Below are 22648 nucleotides of genomic sequence, written 5' to 3' on the forward strand. Positions count from 1 at the left end.
GTTGGCATTTAAAGTACTTCACTTTGTCTCGATCAATCTGTGATATAAAGAAACTGAGGTACAGAAGTCCAAGCACGATCAATTTATTAGCAAGGCTAGCAGTTACTAATAAAAAGAGATCCAAGACTCCCCAGCACTCAAGGATGCCTCTGGCAGCCAAAGCAGCCTTTTTTATACAGTGAAAAGATAACAGTTTATATGAGGAGCTAAAAATCGTTCTGTGATGAAAACTGAACTAAGACAGAAATTGGCCTGTATTAGATAAGGATGGGCTTACAAGTGACCTGAGGGGACCTCCAGACTCTGGGGTATAGGGAAGACACAAAGTTGATCAGCGTTCTGTGGAAAGTCCAGTGTAAAGCAACTCCTGACTTAAGCAGGCTGAACATCTTATGACTCTAGGTACTTACTCTCCCTCCTCCCATCTAGGGGAAGAGTCCAGGCTATAACCCAGAAAAATAAGGAAGGTCAGTTCTCATAACTCTTATAGTAAGGCCTATATAGTGAAATCTTACTCTAATCCATAATTACTTGATTCTAGTGAGTTACTACAATTATTAAATAATAATCCATAACCTATCTAACTTTTATACCATCTCATCCTCAACTCTCTGGGCAATACACATTATTCCTTCTCACCCTATACGCTCTGTATTCCAGCCAAGCTAGCCTGATTGCCATTTCCTGTATACAGCATCCAATCTCCCACTTCTGTGTCCTTAGCAAGTGCCTTCCGTTTCTGGACTGTGCTCCCTCCTCACCTCTACCTCCTAGAATCCGTGGCTTCCTAATTCCAAACCCCGACTCTCAATTACTAATGCTCTTGTCCACCTTCCCCTTTGTCTATATTTTATATAGTTTGTGTTTACTTATTTGTGTTCATTTTGTGCCTACTTCCATAGGAATGTAAGCACCTTGAGCACAGGGACTGTTTTGGTTTTGTATCCTCAACACTTAACTCCATCCCTGGAACATAGAAGACATTTAATATTGTTGGCAGAATGAATGGTAGCCACAGAATTAGAATTTCAGTGTTAGAAGGAGGCACAAAAGTCATCTAGTTCTGAATAAGCCTTTTGAATCTCCCATCAAAAACAAACACATTTTTAAAAATATATAAACCATGCCTCAGATTCCCCTCATTCTCATAAACAGCCTCACATTTATTGCTGTTTCTTTTTGAAGGCCAAATAAGACCAAATGCTACATAAATAAGACTCCATCTATATGACATATATGTAGTTACATATATATGGGGCACCTAATTGCAAAATGTGAACTTAATGCTGTAGTTTCCTTTTTTCCTCCTCTCTTTCTAAATCACGTAAAATAGGTAGGGGTTTTTTTTTCTTCCCCTCCCCCCCGCAAAGAGTTTATTTCAGGGATTAACTGTCATCAAGGAATTACATGGGAATAGATTAGGTACGCAAGACACAGTAGTCAATGACTATAGTAATCTACTGTTTGATAAACCCAAAGACTCCAGCTTCTGGAATAATAACTCACTAGTTTACAAAAAATGCTGGGAAAACTGGAAAATAGTATGGCAGAAAGTAGGCATAGACCAACATTTTACACTATATATCAAGATACGGTCAAAATGGATACATGATTTAGACATAAAGGTTGATACCATAAGTAAATTAAGAGGGCAAAGAATAGTTTACCTGTCAGATCTATGGAGAAGGGAAGAATTTATGACCAAATAGGAGATAGGAATATTATGAAATGCAATATAGATTATTTTGATTACATTAAATTAAAAAGGTTTTGCACAAACAAAGCCAGTGCAACTAGGATTAGAAGGGGAGCAGAAAGCTGGGAAACAATTTTTATAGCCAGTGTCTCTGATGAAGGCCTCATTTCTAAAATATATAGAGAACTGGATCAAATTTGTAAGAGTATAAGTTATTCCAAAATTGATAATAAGCAGTTTTCAGATGAAGAAATTAAAGCTATCTATAGTCATATGAAAAAATGCTCTAAGTCACTATTGATTAGAGAAATGCAAATTGAAACAACTCTGAGGTACCACTTCACATCTATCAGATTGGCTGATATGACACAAAAAAAGAAAATGGAAAATGATGGAGCAGAGGTGAGAAAATTGGAACGCTAATGCAGTGTTGGTGGAATTGTGAACTCATCCAACCATTCTGGAGAGCAATTTGGAACTATGCCCAAAGGCTATAAAACTATATGTATAAAACTATAAAACCCTTTGATCCAGAAATACCACTACTAGGTCTGTATCCCAAAGAGCTCATGAAAAAGGGAAAAGGACACACATGTACAAAAATATTTATAGCAACTCTTTTTGTGGTGGCGAAGAATTGGAAATTGAGAGGATGCCCATCAGTTGAGGATTGACTGAATGAGTTGTGGTATAAGAATGTAATGGAATACTGTTGAGCAGGTGGATTTCAGAAAAACCTGGAAAGAATTACATGAACTGATTCTGAGTGAAGTGAGTAGAACCAGGAGAACATTCTACACAGAAACAGCAACACTGTGCAATGACCAACTCTGATAGACTTAGCTCTTCTCAGCAATACGGTGGTCTAAAACAATTCCAAATGACACAAGAGGGAATGTGCTTTCCACATCCAAAGAAAGAACTATGGAATCTGAATGCATATTGAAACACATTATTTTCTCTTTTTTGTTTTTTCTTCCTTGTGTTTTTTTCCTTTTGTTCTGATTCTTTTTTCGCAGCATGACTAATGTAGGAATTAAAAAAAAAAGAATTACATGATAGGAAGAGAAAACGAACTGGTTGGTACATGGCAAGAGCAAGAGATGACAGATGTATCACCACAATTGTCCACTAATACCTTTTCAATCCAAAGAAAGCAGAGAAGGCCTCCAGCACATTGAGTGGACCCTTTATGTTGAACTTTTGGGAAAACATAAACAAGAGTTCCTTGTTTGGGTCAGGCCTGGATGAGTTTCAACCTGTATCATTGGAAGGAACTCCTGAATCACTGATATCACAGATCCATTTGAATGCTGTGCTCTGAAATAGGAGCAACATATCCCAATGGACTAAAAACACAGTAACTAATTAGGAATCTCAGCTTTATCCCTGCTCTGTTACTGATATAAAAGGCACTGGGTGAAGAACATAGAAGTGCCTGTATCTAAAAGGAACAGTCATTAACAATCAGTTTTAGGGAATGAAATGAGATATAAGTTTTTGGCCCCAACCCTTTCCTTCCACTGCCAGTACAGGAATAGAATGTTGACTTGGAAGAAATTCTAGTCTTCTGCATAGAATTAATAGTTGAAGCCCTGGAAGTTGATAATGAGATCACCATGAGATAGACTGGAAGGAAAGGTTTGGACAAAGCCTTGGGGGAGGTAAAAAAATGATTCAGAAGAGCAGAGAGAGAAATAGACCCCTGCAAGCTATGTATTGACTTAGCCACAAATTAACATTATTTATAATATATGTTTATTTATTTTGTTAAATATTTCCCATTCAGGGCAGGTAGGTGGCGCAGTGGATAGAGCAGTGGCCCTGGAGTCAGGAGAACCCGAGTTCAAATCCAGCCTCAGACACTTGACACTTACTAGCTGTGCGACCCTGGGCAAGTCACTTAGTCCCATTGCCTAGCCAAAAAAATAAATAAGTAAAAATAATAAAAATAAATATTTCCCATTTACATTTTAATCAGGAAATTAAGATGGGAATTTTATGGCAACATGCTGCTACTTGGGTTAGGAGTTTGACACCTGTAGTCTAGAGGATTGAGAGGCTAACTGACTCATCCAGGGATTACATAACTAGTGTGTGTCAGAAGCAGGACTTGAATCCAGCTCTTTGTGGATTGGACACTAGCTGTCTGTCTATTGTACCACCCTGACTCTCATATTAAGCTAATCAAATATAAGCTTTTCTGAAATAGCATATTGTAAAATTGAAAAATGTAATTTGAAAATTGTAAAAATGTTTTCCATGTGCAAAATCTGTAAAATAAATCTTAACCTAAATGTCTAGAAACAATATATTGAACTAAATACCAATATGTTTATGACTAGAATTTAATGAGAGTTAATATAAAATATATATGGGAATTTTAATTCATGACACAGCATGACTACTAAAAAGCTATACACTCGATGAGTTTGCACTCATCGAAGTATAGTGTTGAAATTGTACTATAATGGGAAACATAGTAGGCATGAGAAGACAATATTAATCTTGACACAAGCATTTAGTAGCTGTGTGATCTTGGGCAAGTCATATGACTTTTATACTTTCAGGCCTTTGTCCCTTTCCTCATCTACAAAATAAAAATAAACCTTTCCCTGTCTATCTAGATCAATGAATTATTGTAAGGATCACATGAGATAATGTATGTAAATGTACTTTGACATCCATACAGCATTCTCAGAAAGTAGGTTGTTACTATTTCTCTAAACTATTTAAACCACATCTGAAATATTGCTTATTTCCAGGCACCATGTTTTGAGAGGAGTGTTAACAGAGTGTGTTTAGGGTAAGGCAGCCAGGATTATGAGGGGCCTTTAACTGTTATCAAGAGGAATGAAGAAGTTTAGCCTAGAGATAGAAGAGACATATTTCTTTTCAAATATTTAAAGGACTGTCGTGTACAAGGGGATATAGATTTGTTTTGTGTTGCTCCAGAGCACTGGAGATGATTGGACTGATAGATGACAGTCAAACAAAGGCAGAGATATAAGAAAAAACTTTCAAACAGTTATAGCTGGCCAGGAGTGCAGCCTTTAAAGTACTGAGGTAACTTCAGTCAAGAAAGCAGAGTGCCAGATGATTATCACAGAAAATGTTGACAAGATCCCTGCATTGGATGAAAGATAGTACTAGATATCCTATAATGTTTCTTCCAATTCTGTGATGCTGAAAGGTGATTTATAGCTTTTACTTGACATATTAATTCTCTCTAATTCATCAATTCCAAAAATAATTGAGTATGCCGTATATGTGCTAGGCACATATAGAGTGTGCAAAGAAATAAGTCTAAGCCACAGTCAGTTTCTTAAGGAACACACATCTTACTAAGTGATATATATATGAACAATGTCATGACAGTATAAAATAATACATGTTGTATGTGTCATGTCCCTCTGTAGAAGCCCATTGAACGTAGGAATGATTTCATTTTTGTCCTTGTATCTCCAGCACCTAACATAATAGGTGCTTAATAAGTGCTTATCAAAATATTAATTACCTAGTTCATTCTCAAATAAGGCATATAAATAATGTGCCTTGGGAATTCAGAAGAGAAAAAGAATACTGTGGCCGCAATGGGCAGGGAAAGCTTCCTGAAAAAAAGTTCCTTGAGCTAATTCTTGAAATGTGGGTAGGATTTGAATTGTCAGAGAAGGAAAAGAGGTGGTAAGTAGAGGTGCAGTAGCAGAAATGAATGTGACATGTTTCATTAGGGTATAAAACACTTTGGCTGAAGCAGATGGTTCTGATGGGAGTAAATCAGAGGTAAAATACAAAATATAAGATGGAACAATATTGTAGCCCACCTTACATGCGAGGCTCTAAAGACTTTAGATTTTAAGCAGTAGGAAATCATTGAAGATTTTGATTAGGGCATGGTGACATGATTAAAGAAGTGTTTTAGGGAGAATGATTTGGCAATGGTAAGAAAAACTGATTAGAAGAAGAGTAGAAGGCAACAATAGCAGTTAAATATCTTATTACAATATGGTCAGATTAAAGTTATAAGGATTGGTGATTGCAATGAGAATAGAAAATAATGAGTGGATATGAATGGCAATATGAAAGAAGAATTAGGGTTGGGGGAAGGAATGGCTGTCCGTAGACTATAGGGATTGAGGAAAAAAGGAATAGTCAAAGATGAATTTGAAACTTTGAATTTAGATGACTGATTTCCCATATTCTTTTCCCTTTCTCTTCAACCTCCTGAGAGGAGGGAGAGATTGCTGGGGTTTAGTGGGGGAAAAAGATGGCTTCAGTTTTGAATATTTTGAATTTGTGGTGCTATCCGAGGGGGAATATTCACTCGATACTTGGTAATACAGAACTGGATACTTTAAGATGGAAGTTCACACTGAAGATAGGAATCTTACAGTAATTCACATGGCAAAGGTCATAAACATAGATAATAAACATTCATTAAGTGACTCCAGTGTGCCAGGCACAGTGCTAAGTGCAGATAACTTAAAAGAAAGAGAGTTATAGATAGAAAAGAACAGGAGCTGGGGATTAAACATTAAGAAATAGCCACAGTTATAGTAGAAAAAAAGAAAGGGGTACCAAAAGAGAATCACAGGGTCATGAAATTTTAGAGTTAGTAGGGTCCACAGCAGCTGTCTAGACTAAATCTGTGCCCAAAAACAATCCCCATCCCGCTATAAAACACCCAGCAAGTAGACATCTGGCCTGTGCTTAAATCCCCCAACAAGGAGTTGACTACCTTCCTAGGCAACCTGTTTTACTTACAAATACTGCTGGTTAGTAAGGTTTTTTTGGACATCAAAAAACTTGACTTCATATGTTCCAGCCATTGCTCTTAGCTCTGCCCTTTAGAGCAAATCTAATCCCTGGTCTACATGGCTGTGAACGAAGCAGAATTGCAGTAGCTCAAGAGAAATGTGAGATGCACAGATTTAGAGATATCTCCACTCCAAATGTTCATCTAGACTATTTTGTGCCTGACTTCTGGTAGAGCCTTCTGAGCTCCTATTGATCAGCCACAGTCGGACACACATTACCTTGACTCCTACATAGCGATGTCTTTTTGGTTCTCTTTGAGAAGGAAGGATGACAACCAACCAAGCAGCCCATCGGATACTTGAAGACATCTGTCACGTCCCACTTAGTCTTCTCTCTCTAGACTCAACACCCCAGTTCTTTCAAATAGTGCTCATCTGATGTGGACTTGAGGCTTTTCAGTGTCCTGGTCGTTCTCATCTGGACATCCTCTAGGTGATCAGTGTCTTTCCTACGTTGTTGTATTCAAAACTGAATACAGTGCTCCAGATGTGGTCTGCCTGTTTCAGAATAAATGAAATCTAGTCATCAGTGTTTCAGAAAGGAAAATCATGGGAAAAGAAGTCAATAATGGCAGATATCATAGGACCCTTTTTTTGTTGTTGTTATTTCATAATATCACTAAGTCTTGAAGTAGTCACTTGTAAGCAAGTCTGCCTTACTAGAGTGGAATGCTTTGGAGGGAATTCAGCGCAAGAACCTCAAGAATGCCATCAGAAAAATGAAGAGATTGTTGTGAAGAGATGTGAGCTTTACAAAACAAGTACAATATGTATAAATGTGACTTCTTATTGTTTACGCGTTCATGGTATCCTGTGAACGTTAGATATTATTCATTAGTGCTCTTTGTGATACTGTGCTCTTAACTATGAATCTACATGAAAATTATGAGTAGGGATAAATATTCAGGCTTTCTTGATGGGGAGAGATGCACATATGAGCATTAGCAGTCAGGCACATGGTTGCCAGCACTCAAACAATCTGCTTCCCTCTTCTCCTCCAACTAGTCAGATGCACTATCAGCTTTTTAAAACATTTTTTTATTTTTCTCCCTGAAAATCAGTGCTTTCAGAAAGTTGATTCTGTCACTTAACTATGACTTAAAGATGACTTATGTCATTTGTGTATTAGTAAAGCTGACTAAAGAAGCAGACCTTTATTCCAATCATAGGGAATATCAGCAGATAAGAAAGAGTATGACTAAGGTTTTACTAATATCTTTCATTAAAAATTAACTAGTTTTGGTTTAAAAAGTTACCATATCAACTTAATTATCTTGTTGCAAGTTCTAAAAACCTTATAATAAACTCCATTATTTCAAATATTTATTTTTATCAAATTTCATTACCACAGAAAATAAGGGTGGCCCATGCGTTTAATGCATTAACAAGAGTGCTTCAAACCCAGAAAGTGAAAAAAAAAAAGTTCATCCTCCAATTTTCCCTAGCATTTTTCCTGTCTTGCCCATACCTATCATTTTCTATTTTGCATCATGTTCATTTGTGTGCATATTGTATCCTTATATTTCTCCCCTCCCAACTTTTTAAAAACTTTACTTTAGTCAAGAATTATATCATTTCTCATCTTTGCATATATCTGGCCTCCAAACAGTGCCGTTCACTTAGTAAGTGCTTAGTGTTTATTGAATTGAAATTTTTATACACCAGCCCCATCTTGTTCTTTCTCTCACTCTCGTGTCTTTGTGTGTGTTGTTTTGTTTGGGTGGGTAGTTTGAGAATCTAGGTCAGTTTTATTTAGGAGGTTGAAATGGTTAACGAGATGGGGATGAGTAGAATTGAAGGATAATTTCTTCTTGATGATAGGACAAAAGAACTGTCAACTCATTTCTGGCTCACCTCAGTTTTTCTTTTAATCAAAATGCAGACAGCAGTAATTCAGTCTCATTATACTGAGACTAATGTATTAAAAACAAAAAAAAAGACCAGAGAATAAATTGTATAGCATATAGACTCTGAAAGAACTAGAAAGGAACTTTAGAAATTATTTAGTACAGCCTTGTCATTTTAGAAAGGGAAGGGAAATTCAGAAAAGTGAAGTGATTTACCCAACATCATACAAACACATTTACTAGTGGCTAAAGCCAAAACTAGAACCAAGTTTTCCTCATGTACAGTTGAGGCTTTTTTTATTGTCACTAGTAGGTGTTTCTTGGAACGTGAAAGAGCCTTGTTTTACATAACTCTGATGCCTTGGAAGGTATATATTTTCATAAGATTTTTCCTGAATTTACTTAAAGTCCTGGTTTCCATGACATACATAATCAGGAAGTATTTTGCATTAACCAGGAGAGGGAAAATTGTCTGAGATGTGTAAATGTAATATAGAGCTCTTTCCCTGCCCAAACACTAACTTCAATAACATTTATTCATTAAAGAACAACTTAAATAATATATTGATTCTGTCACTTGAAGATGAACATTTCAGCTGGGTCAGAATGACCAATAAAAGGTATTAATCTTACCATGTTTCACATCTTTTAAAAAATACCATTCTTTTTATTTCAAATTATTTGCAGCTTTCCATTTCAAAGGGGAAAACGAGTGTTTTATTTAGTGTTTTATTATATTAACTTGTTATATCAATTTAAAAAATATCCATCTAATAAGATATCTACATAAAGAATTTTGTAGCCATATATTCCTCTAATAAATGCAGGACTTTGTTATTATGTGAGCTAATAGCTTCAGTCTTTTTACAAAGAATGATGATTGGTAAATGATTGCTAAGATCCTAAGAATTCTGTTTCCTCTTACCTGATATTTCAGTGCCTTCACATTGTAATTTAATTCACTTTTAAACTAGTTTGATGTAGTTTGAATACTTCATTTGGTATGTTAATTGAACTATTTAATTTTTTTCAAATCAGATTGGAGACATAAAAATGGCTGAAAAGTATTTTCAAGATGTTGAGAGAGTAGCACAGAAACTGGATGGACTTCAGAGTAAAATAATGGTTTTAATGAACAGGTATATATTTTAACCTAAATATAAGACATTTTTTTTAGAACTCCTGCAAAAGTTTTAAATTGTGCTAACTGAACATTAAAACCCTTCAGAGAGCTTCTGTCTCATCTTCTTTCCTAAGAAAGAAGTCTGTCAGGGCTAAGACTAGATGCAAGACAGGCACAGGAGATTACGAGAACTAATAGCATCTACTTCCCAGGATTGTTGTGAGAATCAAATGAAATAATATTTGTAACGTGCTTAGTACAGTGCCTGGCACATTGTAGGCACTATATAAATGTTAGTTATCATTACTATTACTATTATTAACATTATTATTAATATAGTTACAGTAGCCTGAATTGAAATTATGTTCCTTTAATCATGAAAATTGATTTTAAGGGTCCTCGTTCCTTTGGTTCTTCACACCATTGCTTATGTTACCCCCAGTTTTGGTTGAATTTGCATAAATGTTTGCTTTGGGTGGCTGACACTGTTTTGTTTCATGTATTTTGATGTTCTGTTGAGGAATCTGACTTTATGAGTAAAATGGCATCTTAATAATATGCAGCTTTATGTGCAAATACATTTATTAAGATACAAGCTGTCATATATGGTATGTAGGGGACATATAGGAATTGAAAGTACAGATCAGACAGGTATCAGTTTTTATAGCAGAAAGTAATTTTAGGTTGAGTTCCTGTGTGTAAATTAATGAAAGTTAGACTCACTTTATTTTGCTAGCCAGAATGTATAAAATGGTTCAATCAACTAAAATGTCACTACCTCCGTCTGGAAAGCATTAACACCCAGACTGCTCAAGATTACACTTTGAAGAGCAAATGTCAGAAATGCTCATATCTTTAAAGTTACGGGTTGGGGGAAGGGGACAGCATCACTCCATCAATTCTGTTTGATATATTATCATTTTGAGTTCTCCAAGTTAATTGCTTTTTGTGTCACTTATATTACAGAGCATTCCTTCATCTTGGACAGAATAACTTTGCAGAGGCTCACAAATTCTTCACAGAAATTTTAAGGATTGAACCAACAAATGCAGTGGTAAATGACTTGAGGACAAGCATTTTCAGTAACCCTAAAACCCAAGACACAGTATAGTACAACAGACTTTTATGAAGCAAATATGTATATGGAACATTCTGCTGAGCACTGGAAGTGGAGAGGAGGGCAATAAAGGAAGAAATCAAAGGAAGAACTCAGTGCCTGTCCTCAAGTACTTTCCTGCCTGAGCTAGCTATAATATAAAATATTACAGGAGAAATGCATTAGAGAAGGGTAAGGTAGAGTCTTGGGCTTCAAGATTCACAGGATCAGATTTAGACCTGAAAGGAGCATTAGAGGTTATCTAATAGAACCCTAGAGACCATCTGGTAGAGCCCCATCATTTTATAGATGAGAAGACTGAGTCCCAGAGAAGTTAAGTGACTTGCCTGAAGTCGCATGTGTAGAATAAGTGGCAGAAAGGTACTCTGAACTCAGATCTTCTGAAAAAAAAAATCCAGTCCTCTTTCCATTGAACCATGATGACTCTCCATAAAAAATTTGATTGGAGAGTTATCTGGGGTCTTGAGAAGCTAAATTACTTGCCCAGGATCACACAGATAGCATCTGTAAGAAGCTGGATTCAAAGGTAGGCTTATTATAGGTATGGTAGGTTCTTGCTTCCAAGTCTGTCACTCTATCGTCTGGAGCCTGGGAGTCAGCAGAGTAAGGTTCAAGTGCCAGCTTTGCTCCTAAGTAGCCATATGACCCAGAGCTAGTCATTTCCTTTCTCTGAGCCTTAGCTTTTTTCCCTTTCTGTCAAATAAAGAAGCTGATTCAGATATCCTCAAAGTCCCCTTCCTTCTGACTCATGTTCAGTTCCATTTGCATCAGGTTAACTTATTTTATCTAACTAGTGTGAGCTTTCTTTTACATTGATGGTCTTTTAAATCCTCAGTACCCACTGACCAGAATGTAGATCACAGGAACACTTAGTTGAAAACAAAGCCTAGTACAAAGGACTTGGGGTTTGGGAGAGTACTTGGGTCTAGGAAAACAAGTAAATGTGTTTCTGAGTTAATTACAGAAGATATCTTTCCAAGCATTTAGTCAGTCTGGTCTGATTCCATGGTCTGTGTTCTGTTTCTCTAGGCTAATAACAATGCTGCTGTTTGTCTGCTTTATCTGGGGAAATTGAAGGATTCCCTCCGGCAGCTGGAAGGGATGGTTCAGCAGGATCCTAAACACTACCTACATGAGAGTGTTCTTTTCAATTTGACAACTATGTATGAACTGGAGTCATCCCGAAGCATGCAGAAGAAGCAGTCTCTGCTTGAGGCTGTAGCTGTCAAAGAGGGTGACAGCTTTAACACTCAGTGTCTCAAGTTAGGATAGATCATTTAATTTTGCCAGTTCCTTTCCTGAAAGGCTAATTAAAAAACTGTATGTACTGAAGCTAATATATAAACGTTACTGTAACAGATTTTTTTAAAATCTCTTGTATTATTGTAGTTTGGAGAGTAACTGAGGTGTCTAAAGGGCATCTGGAGCAACCACCCAGGCGCTCCCAGCCCTGACAGTTTATTGAGCTTCAGCCAGCTTTCTCCCTGCAGCCCTGCCACTATTTTTGGAGGAAAAGGAGGTAAACATACTATTAGACTGTTATTCATAGCTAGAGACAATTCAAATTATGCAGTTGGAGGCCTTTTGTTTACTCACTGAAACTAACCTGCTTCATTTATTTATTTCTGAATATCCTAAGAGAGAAGTTGAAAAACATAATACAAACTAAACTCAGTATATGCCCAAGCATTCAAAGGAATTTATGAATAATGAAAGGGAAATTTCAAACACAGACTGCCATTTATCTTCTACAACTGGTAGTCACCTTCTGCTGCATCTCCCTAAAACTAAATGCATCAGTTTTATTAATCAAATTCTTTTTCAGCCTCATACTTAAAATCTTGGGCTCTCAGACAAGTTTTTTAATCCGGGGGAAGAATCCATCATTAAGTCTCTTCTCATTTATACTTCATAAACTAGGGACAGGGGAGTGAAACGTATAAATGAAGTATAATTTTTGAAGGTGAAATATACACATGTGTACAGTATTTTAGAGGGTGTGTGTATGTATTTATGTATGTATGTATGTATGTATTAGTAAATTAGTAGATACTTGGGGGCCCAAAACATACATAAATGTTAATCTTTAATGTTTGGGCTTTAGCCCATTAGTATATTTAGGAATTGTTTTGTTTTCAGATAGACCAATATGCAAAAAAAGCAGATGAGGGGGTGATTATTCAAATATCCTTCGTTACTAAAGGATTCTCCACAATACAGAAGGATAATAAAGGTTTCTTAAATTGGAAGCATTTTAAATTATTTACTTTAAACAAACTGGTCAAAATTAAATCTGTTGCAAAACACGAGGTAAACCTGTGTTTCCTTTTGACTTGTAAAGTTTTTTCTAAAAATGCATGAATAGTTCTTCAAACACAGGTATCTGTCTGGCAAACATTTTTAAAGTACTTCACTATATTTTAGATCAGAAATTCTGAACCACAGGTTCATAAAACTATTTTTAAAGCATTTTCATAACTATTTCAACATAATTAGTTTCCTCTGTAATCATTTGTATTTTGTTTTATGTATTTAAAAACATTCTGAGAAAGGAGAGTGCTTAGGCCAAAGTGTGGGCCATGGCAAACAAAAAGGTTAAGAAACCCTGCTTTAGAGACTGATTATAGAGTTTAAAATAAAGAAAGCAAAAGAAATCTGAAATTACAATACTATCCTAAGAAGATTTTTTTTAATCTCGGCTCATAGGGGGACAAAATTAAAACTTTTCACTTAAAAAAGGCCAAGTATCAGATGATGTAATTTGGAGCCTTTCACCTCGAGGACTGTACTTCTAATCTGGCCCCAGGGAAATGAGAGATGGAGGCTTTCCCCTCTGGCTCAAATCTGGAACCCGATGGGGGAGGGAGACAGGCAGTCTCAAGGGGTTTAGCAGTAGATTATGGAATCTGTCATTTCTAGGTCAGTGATTCAAAACAGGAGGAGGTCAGTTATGCATAAAAGTGGTTAATGTCTCATGGTTGTCTCCTAGACATAGCCAAAGTAAATTGGAAAGATGAATCATAATTCCTAGTAGACAGTCATCTACCTCCCAGAAATCACTAACTTCATTCCCATTAATTGGTACCCATAGTGAGAGTGTCACTAGAGAAGGGCCATACATTGAGTGGGTTCCATTGATCTAAATATCCTTTTAGGCCTACAAATGACTTCATCCACTCAGAGGTATAGAGCTAATGGAGTTTAAGGATGAAAAAATACACATTGCAGTTCTCAGTGTGCTTTGTCCTCTAGGTAGCTTAAGCTTGGCGGGTTTTTTTTTTTTAAACTCGTTTGGGTTTTTTTGTATTTTTTTGTGGGAGGGGTAGTTTCGTTGGATTTTACTTTTTTAGTCTCTTGTGAGCTCTCAGATATAAGCAGAGAAATTATTTGCTTGTATATTTTCAACCATTCTATCCAATGGTGGTGTTAATCTATTTGATGCACAATTGTTTATCTTTTTAGTGGACTTTAGGGATAAAAAGACAATTACCTGTACCTCTAGAAAGTTCAATACTTGAACATCAAAGGAACCTGCCTGCTATGTAAAATCCTAAGCTTAAAACTGCATATCCTTTATAATTATTAAACCAGAGGGTTTTTTAAACTCACATTAATATTATTAGTCTTGTCCAAGAATTTTGAATTGATGAAGTCTGTGTTCATCATAAGGAGGAATTTATTTATAATTACATACCTTCAATATTATTTATGGGAAACTGTGGTATTGTAGAAAGAAAAACGGTTTTGTAATAGAAAAGTTTCAGTTTCATTTTTGCTACTGATTATCTGTATAGCCTTTGGGCAAGTCATCTGTTTCATTCTTCTTGGCTTAAGGTTCCTCATCTGAAACTCAGGGAAAGGAAGGGGGTCCCCTAAATTATCTCCAAGGACCCTTCCAGCTCTAGATCCTAAGATCTTCCCCTGGTCCTCAAAATAAAATGCAGAGACTTGATTAGAATGTCTTTTCTTAGTTTTTTAAAAGTGTATACTTGATAGCTCAGCTTTTGTCTATGTAACATTGTGACAATTTCAAATATCCCATGATCCAGTGTATAGGCAACTGGGATTTATTTGTTTTTTGTTAAAAGGGAGATTAGCAGAAGTTAAAGAGAGGTGCACTAAAGTCCAGTAGTGCCTACCTCAGGCTTTCTTCCAGAAGGGTTTGTTGACATGGATTCATGCAATCAGAAAATTCAAAAGAACACTGGAAAAAGGGAGAGCTTTGGGCACATAGTGAACATTGGCCTGAGGCATTTTGTTTCTGAAATAAACACTACAGGGTTCACTAGGATCACCAGAACTTAAGCCCTAAAAATAAGGAAGACATTCTGAATCATGAAAATAACAACAACACATTTCTGTCACACTTTAACCTTTACAAATGTCTTCCCTCAGGTCTCTGCAAGGTAGCTAGTAAAAGTACTGTTATCCGTATTTTACAAATGAGGAAATAGGCTCAGAGGCTTAAGAGACTTTACTGTGGTAATACAGCTACAAAGTGTTTGATCAGACATTTGAACCCAGGTCGCCTGACTCCAAGTCTATTACCATTTCCATTATGCCTTTATGTCCCAAGAAAGGTCATTCAGAATGCTTACTGCTTTGTGAAACATACATGGCTTTACTGTTTCCAGATTGTTTAAGGGGAGAACCCTATGGAAGCTAGCAAGATTTGGTAACTGATTGGATATGTGGGGCACGAAAGAATGTGGAGTCGAGGATGATACCAAGGTTTTGAAGTCACTTAACAAAGCAGAAACAAATAACCTTTGGAGGACTCAGTGCTACATAACCTAGGAAGTTTGCCTCTTTGTAGAGCTTTGTAAGAGTTACTTGAAGGCCACAGTACTGCCTCACGGAATTCTCTTTAAGCCTCAAGTGGTATTATTAGTTTCCCTTTCTCCCACACATGAATTATGAATTAGGCAAAGATTTTCTTTGGTACATCCATACTTTGTTATTCACCACTAAAATGGGGGACTTGAAGTAGATGATATCTAAGGTTTTAAGAACTGTCATGAAGAAGATGGATTATGCTTGTTCTGTCTGGCCCCAGAGGACTAAACGAATAACAATTTTCTCTTTTTTAAGAATTTTAAGAGAGGTAAATGTAAGCTTGATTTAGGGAGAAAACTTAATAACTTCAGAAGTATAATGGGCTACTCTGGGACACATTTGAACTCTGCCTCATTTGGAAGTCTTTAAGCAAAGCTGAATTGGTAACCTCTTTGAGGGGATGGTATAGGTATTTCTTAGGTACAGACTGGATTAAGGTAAGTAATCGTACTTCAAGCTGACAGTTTCTTTCTGACAGTTCTTAATTGAAAAAATTAAGCCTATCCTGTACCCGAGCTCACTTGTCACCAGAGGTACAATCAGCTTCAGAGCAGTCAGACGTCAAACCCAAGCACCAAACTCAGGTCAGTGATCACTAGCCCAATGGCTGCACTGGGCTGCTGAGGGAATTAGGTTTTATGGTTCTCTTGGAGACTGAGACAACATTCACTTTGTTACTTTCAAACACTGCAGCTTACCCATTTGTTAATTTGCTCATTGTTGAAAACAATTCTTATTAACCAGTCAAGGAACCGAATCCCTATGGTATATAGGCACAGACCAACAAATAATGACAAGGTGGGCAGATTCCTGGAAGGAGTTCTTCCATTGGCCACATTGGATATTTAAATGCCACAAACATTGACCGAAGCAACTGAATGTGTGTGATAAGCTTGAGTACATTTGCAGACCCATTTTTTTATCTGCCCACTGCATGCCACTTGTTGATTATCACACACATTAAACATTATACACAAAAGATATTAGTGTATCAATGCAACGATGCCAACCAATCTTAACATTTTAATAGCATTCAATTACCATAGGCAGATGTCCTCCCTATTCCTATGGCAGATGACTGAAAAACCTATAAAAACCCCCTCTAGGGTGTTACATGAGATTAACATGAGGTTCATGAACTTGTTTTTTAAAAGTATTTTGATAACTTTTTCAATATAGTTGGTTTATTTTGTAATCTTATGTATTTTATTTTGTTTAATATTTTTAAAACATTCTGAGGAGATTGAAGGTATCATAAGACTGCCAAAGGGATCAAGATGATAGCTAAGAATAGCATTTGTACGGTGCTTTAAGGTTTGCAAAACACTTTACAAATATTACTGCATTTCATCCTCACAACAGCCCTGAGAGATAGCTGCTGTTGTTCCCATTTTACTGAGGAGGAAACTGAAGCACAGAGAGTAAGTGACCTGCCTCAGGTCACAGAGCTAGTAGATATCTGAGGCTGGATTTGAATGGTTAATAACCCTTGATCTACAGTGTACACAATATAAGAAGTATAATAATAGATCCTCCTAATCTTTACCATATCAAGTAACCTATAATTTCTCTCTCCAATATTACCTCTCCAATGTCCCTCTGATCTCTTAATTTCCAAATCAGATGGCCTTATATTAATCCTCATCCTTCTTAATCTTTGCAGCATTTGACACCACCTTGTTTTCCTATATACTCTTTCTGCTATCCATTTTTAGGACACTGTTCTCTCTTTTGTTTTTCCTTCTGCCTGTAAGCATACCTCAAAACTGTCCTGGGCCTTTACTTTTCTCTCTGCACTCACTTATTGACCTCAGCTTCCATGGGTTTAATGGCCATTTCTATGCTGGTGGCTCCCAGAATTCTTTATCTAGCCCTAGTATCTTCTAAGATCTAGCCCCATATTATCAGCTGATTCTTGCACATTCAAATTGGATGTTCCATAGGCATGCCAAACACTGCATGTCTGAAAAACAACTTAAATTTTCTCCAAACCTATCCCTTTTCATAATTTCTGCAGTACCATTGAGGGTACCATCATCCTTAGAGTCATGAAGGTTTTGTAGCTTTGATAACTTTCTCATTTCTTCCTCTGAATCATCCTGCATGTTCACTTTGCAAAATCTTTTCATTTCTATCTCCACAACATTGCTCATCTATGTTCCCTCTTTTCTACCACCCAACCTCAGACCTTTATCACCCCTCAGCTGGACTACTAAGCTCTGTGATCTACCATATGTATGTTCTGTGCACATGATGCTCCACCTCTCACTTCCATGCCTTTGCAGTAGCTGCTGTGTCTATGCCTGGAAATCTTGCACTCTTCATCTCTTCTCAGAATCCCTGCTTTCATTCACACACGTGCACGTGTGCGCATGCACACATACAATGCATATATATACATACATATATACACATATATATGCACACATACACTTAAAGTACATGTTGTCTCCCTCATTAGAATGTAAGCTCCCTTAGAGATGTTGTCTTTATATCCCCAGCACCCACAGCAATTAATAAATCCTTGGTGATTTAAGACTTTTAGCACAGACCTGAGTGTACCCAGTTATATAATCTAATGGGACAACAAGAGACTTGCTCCTCAACCCTCCTGCAGTCACCAAAGTCACCCTGAAAGCATAGACATACCATTGTACTCTTGAGTCCTGTCATCAAGATGGCTGGACTTCATTTTACAGGCTCCCCTTAAACCCACCTCAGAGAACTTTTTCAAAAATAAAGGAAGTAGGAAGAACCACAGGCAGAAGATGTTCTGTACATTGTTGGGGTCAGTATATCCATTGTTTTTGTCACCAGTGATCCCTATTGTGAAATTAAATAGTCTTTTTCCGAGTCCTCATCCTTGACCTCTAGTATTTAAGTGTTGGCCATTGCCTCTTTTCTGAGTTTTCAGGACCCTGTTCTGGCATGATTCTTTTCCTGCCTGTTAAGCTATTCCCATATCCCACCCCTGTGTCTGGGTGTACCCCCAGGGCTGTGTCTTATACCCTCTTGCTGAACTTGTCAACATCCAGTTGCCTGCCTGACATAGCTTCAACCGGAGTGTGCTATAGGTATTTCAAACTCAACATGACCAAGACAGAACTCAGTGTCCTTCCCTTAAGTCCACTCTCTTCTCCTAAATTTTTTGTTTTTTATCAGGGGTACCATCATTCTTCCAGTGACCCACGTTCAAAATCTGGTAGTCATTCATTAACTGACTTGAACTCTTACTCTCACCCCACCCCCCATATCCAATCATTTATCTAGTCTTGTCAAATCTTTCCCCTCAATATCACTCATACATTCCCTTCTCTCTATTCACATCATAACCACCCTATCCAGGCCTTAAGGCTTGTCACCTGAACAATTGCAATATCTTCCTAACAGGTCTCCCTTAATCTAGTACAGGCCTGCACAACCTGTGGGCCACCCAAAATCCTTTGGTGCATCTGCAGCCATAAGTGGTCTACGGGTTGCAGGTTATGCAGGTCTGATCTAATGTCTCCTGTTGCTAATAAATAATAGATGCTGAATTGATGCTGCTAAAGTACAGACCTGATCGTGTCACTATTGCTCAAGAAGCTTCATTGACTCCCATTGGCTTTAGGCTAAAATACAACTACTCTAGTTGACATTTAAAGCCCTTGACAATGTGACTCCAGTCTATCTTTCCAGGCTTATTTTTTAATAATTTAATACGCATTACTCCCTCTCACACACTCTGTGCTCTAGGCAAATTGGTCTGCTTGCTGCTTCTCATATACAACATTCCTTCTTACTCTTTGGTGTCCCATGTGTGGAATATACTCCACCTTCCCCCCTACCTCCCCTTACCTCTTTGTCTTAGAACCCCTGCACCTTCAAGGCTCAAGTGCCACCTCCAGTGAAAAGTCTTTCCTGTTGTGGGCATCAGGGAGATCCTCCAGGTCCTCTACCTCATCATTTCCCACTAGGCTGCCCTCCTGGACTTGTCATTGTCTCCAGAAACTCATCTTCCTGCAAGGTCACATCAACTCCGAAACTTAAACTTCCTCAGTATCACCTGCCCCTGAGGCCCCCTCCTTCGCTGTGATTGGAACAGAGACCTCACCCCAGATTCTCCATTAAAGAGGGAGCTTTGTATGCTGAACACTTAGCATAATGCCTGGCACATAATAGATTCTTAATAAATGTTTGTTGAATGATGAATGCCCCCATTTGTTTTCCCCATCATACTGTTTTTTGAACTTATCTTGTATTTGCTTTTCTGTGAATGTCTCCCTACTCCCAGTGCATTTTTTTGTACTTGTATAACCCCAGTATCTATCAGTGCTTGGCATGTGGTAGATTCTTAATAAATCCTTGGTCTTTGACCTCTTCATTTTATATATGAGGAAACTGAAGCTCCAGTTAAATGACTTTTAGTCCAATTTTCATCTTTGTAGAAAAATCTCATTGGTACTTGAAGTCAGAACTTAAAGTTATCACTACTTAGGAACAAAATTTTGGGCTGGTAATTATGGCGGCAAAACTGCCATTCTAATTTTTTAGGCAAATTATAAAGTAATCCCTGTCATCAAAAAACTCTGAGAAGTCTGACACTTTTTCAGTTAGGTAATTTAGGAGATAGTGAACACATCTAAAGGACCTAGAAATCTGCCTTTGTGCCAATATCATAATTAATTTAAACATTAAAGAACAGTCACAGTTATTAAAAAATAAAAGGAACCATTCAACTAGCTACCCTGCTCCAGCAGGCAAAACTGGTTTTAATTAAACATGTAATAAGCACTTGCTATGTAGACAACTATCTATAAGGAAGATTTTAAGATGCCAACATTCCCCCGCCCCAAAATATTTCCCTCATGGTTTCTGAAGTTGCCATAAACAATTACTCTTCTTAATTAAGACTGGAGCAAAATCTCAGTTTTTGTCTGGAAGGAATAAATGCAAGACACGCTGAATGCCTACTCTGAACTGAATGCCAGAGTTCTCAAAGATGAAAAACCTCTGCTTTCAGGGCGCTAATAGAATAACAAAAAACCACCTTACAACATGAAATGTTTTAAGTACTTAATGTGAGGAATCTTCATTGAAGAAGTAAGAGATCATATCTGAATTGGAGATATCAGAAAAGGGTGGCCAAGAGGAGGTGACATTTAACTAGTGCCTGAAGAGATCTGTACAGTTTTGAGTATGTGTAGGAAGGTGGGCATTCCAAATACATGAATGAGCATGAGCAAAAAGACATGAACAGTACATATTGAGCACACAGCGTGTGGTTGGATTTTAGTCTACATGGTGGAGGGCAGGGAGAGCAGATGAAGGGTAGGAGATAACACTTCAGAGATAGGCTCAGGAAATGAAGAGTCTGAAATGGCAGGTATGACTACAACATGAACTTCCGCATGTTAATAGAGCAAGAACATGGAACAGTCACACTGAGCTTCCATGTATGGCACTTATATAGATAACTCAATGTGCAAATGGGCTTCCACGTGTAGAGGAAGTAGGGGTTCAGGTTTATTTTATTTTGTTCTGTTTTGCCTACCTCCAGTATCTGGCACATAATAAACCGTTGATAAATGCTTATTGACTTGTAATGGCACACACATGTAATAATGATGGTCTTAGGTATAATAACAAATATGTGTGTGTATATGTAGGTGTTGTTTTTGGTAGTCTAAGAATGATGATGATTTATGTTTTTTCTCTCCTGTAGGGATTCCTCCCTGTAGGAATTTCCTCCACTCTCACCTCAGTTCCCTTAAATGGGAGCAGTGTTTCCCATTTCTCTAGGGGTCAAACCTTCACTCCTTTTCCTCCTCCTTGTCCTTCTTGCCCTCTTATCTCTTGATTCTTCTACTATCTGACAATTCCTTCACTGTCTTCTTTGCTTTATCAGTATTTAGATTCACTCTCTAAACTCTGGTTATTATCATACAGCTCTCTCCTGGAAGCTCAGATCTATGCTTAAGAAGAATCACTTTAGCATCTAAGTGTGGGATACAGTAAGGTAGGGAGAGCTTTAAGACAAGACCAATTAGGAGGGTGTTACAATAATCTAGGGAAGAGGAAGGGCCTGAACTATAGTGATAACTGTGCAAAGAGAGAGTGAGTCAAATACAAGAGATATTGTGGAGGTAAAAATATCAAGATTAGGCATCTGTTTAGATATAAGGAAGAATGAGGAGTCAAGAATAATGCCAAGGTTTCAAACCTGAGAGACAAAGGGAATGAAAGAACAAGAGAAATGACCCTGTTCAAGAATGCTGATACTAACCATCAGGCAATTCCTAAAATATTTGTCAGGCAAGCATAAATGTCTCTTTATTTGAGGCAGCTAGGTGGCACAGTGGATAGCATGCTTATAGTCAGAAAGACCTGGGTTCAAAACTGATCTCAGACACCTACTAGCATTGTGACCCTAGACGAGTCACTTAACCTCCGCCTGGTTGTTTCCTTATCTGTAAAATGGGGGTAATAATGGCACCTACCTCCCAAAGTTATTGTCAGGATAAAAACAAGATAATATTCATAAAGAAATAGGTACAGTGCCTGGCACATAGTAGGTGCTATATAAATGCTAGCTATCATTTATTGCTATTTCATCTAGGACCTTATTTCAGATCTTTGCTGGTGGGGGGGGGTGAATGGAGAGAGGGGGGAAAGAGGTGAGTGAAGTCTCCTATATGCCTTTACATTGTCATCTCAACCAGAAGTGTGGGATGAATCCCTTCCCTGTGTCCATTGATGTTTGTCGAGTTCGTGTAATAATTTTTGTAGGAAGAAAGTGAGAAAGGCTTTCATCACGTCAGATGGACCCCTACGATGAATTTATGGGAAGCCATGAACAACAGTCGCACATGATTGGCAGATCTGTTTCATTAAAGAGACTTCCTAAATGATGAAATCACAGATCCACTTGAGTTTTTTGAGCCACTGCACAAAAGATCCTCCTTATATTAGTCAGTTTAACTGGCTTAACTACACCGGTAATAAAATGCAGAGGAATTACTCAATTGTAACCTATACTGCATATTCCATTCTGTCTCAGTTCAGTAGTACAATGGGTAGAGCACTGGGCCTGGAGTGAGGAAGACCTAAGTCCAAATCTGGCTGTAGTCACTTATTAGCTTGTGTGACCCTGGCAAGGCAAGTCACTTAGGCTATTTCTGCCTTAGTTATCTCAGCTGTAAAATTAGGATAATAATAGCACCTAACTTGAAT

The 22648-nt window shown here is 37.5% G+C and overlaps 1 protein-coding gene across 2 annotated transcripts in view; it reads left to right on the forward strand.

The window, feature by feature from the left end:
* TRAPPC12 (trafficking protein particle complex subunit 12) overlaps positions 1-22648 on the forward strand; it is a 196469-nt gene that overhangs the window by 156048 nt on the left and 17773 nt on the right. Inside the window, exons 10-12 of one of the 2 annotated variants that reach the window (XM_020965826.2) lie at positions 9399-9499; positions 10450-10537; positions 11630-13267. The exons of the other annotated variant lie outside the window; for it this stretch is intronic. Coding sequence (XP_020821485.1) covers positions 9399-9499; positions 10450-10537; positions 11630-11872 — 432 coding nt within the window. The 3' untranslated portion in view covers positions 11873-13267. Of the gene's footprint in view, positions 1-9398; positions 9500-10449; positions 10538-11629; positions 13268-22648 lie in introns of those variants that run through there. 2 annotated transcript variants of the gene reach the window in all.

Source organism: Phascolarctos cinereus, unplaced genomic scaffold, assembly GCF_003287225.1.
Source record: "Phascolarctos cinereus isolate Bilbo 61053 unplaced genomic scaffold, phaCin_HiC Scaffold_2;HRSCAF=192, whole genome shotgun sequence".
In the NCBI taxonomy this organism is placed as follows: domain Eukaryota; kingdom Metazoa; phylum Chordata; class Mammalia; order Diprotodontia; family Phascolarctidae; genus Phascolarctos; species Phascolarctos cinereus.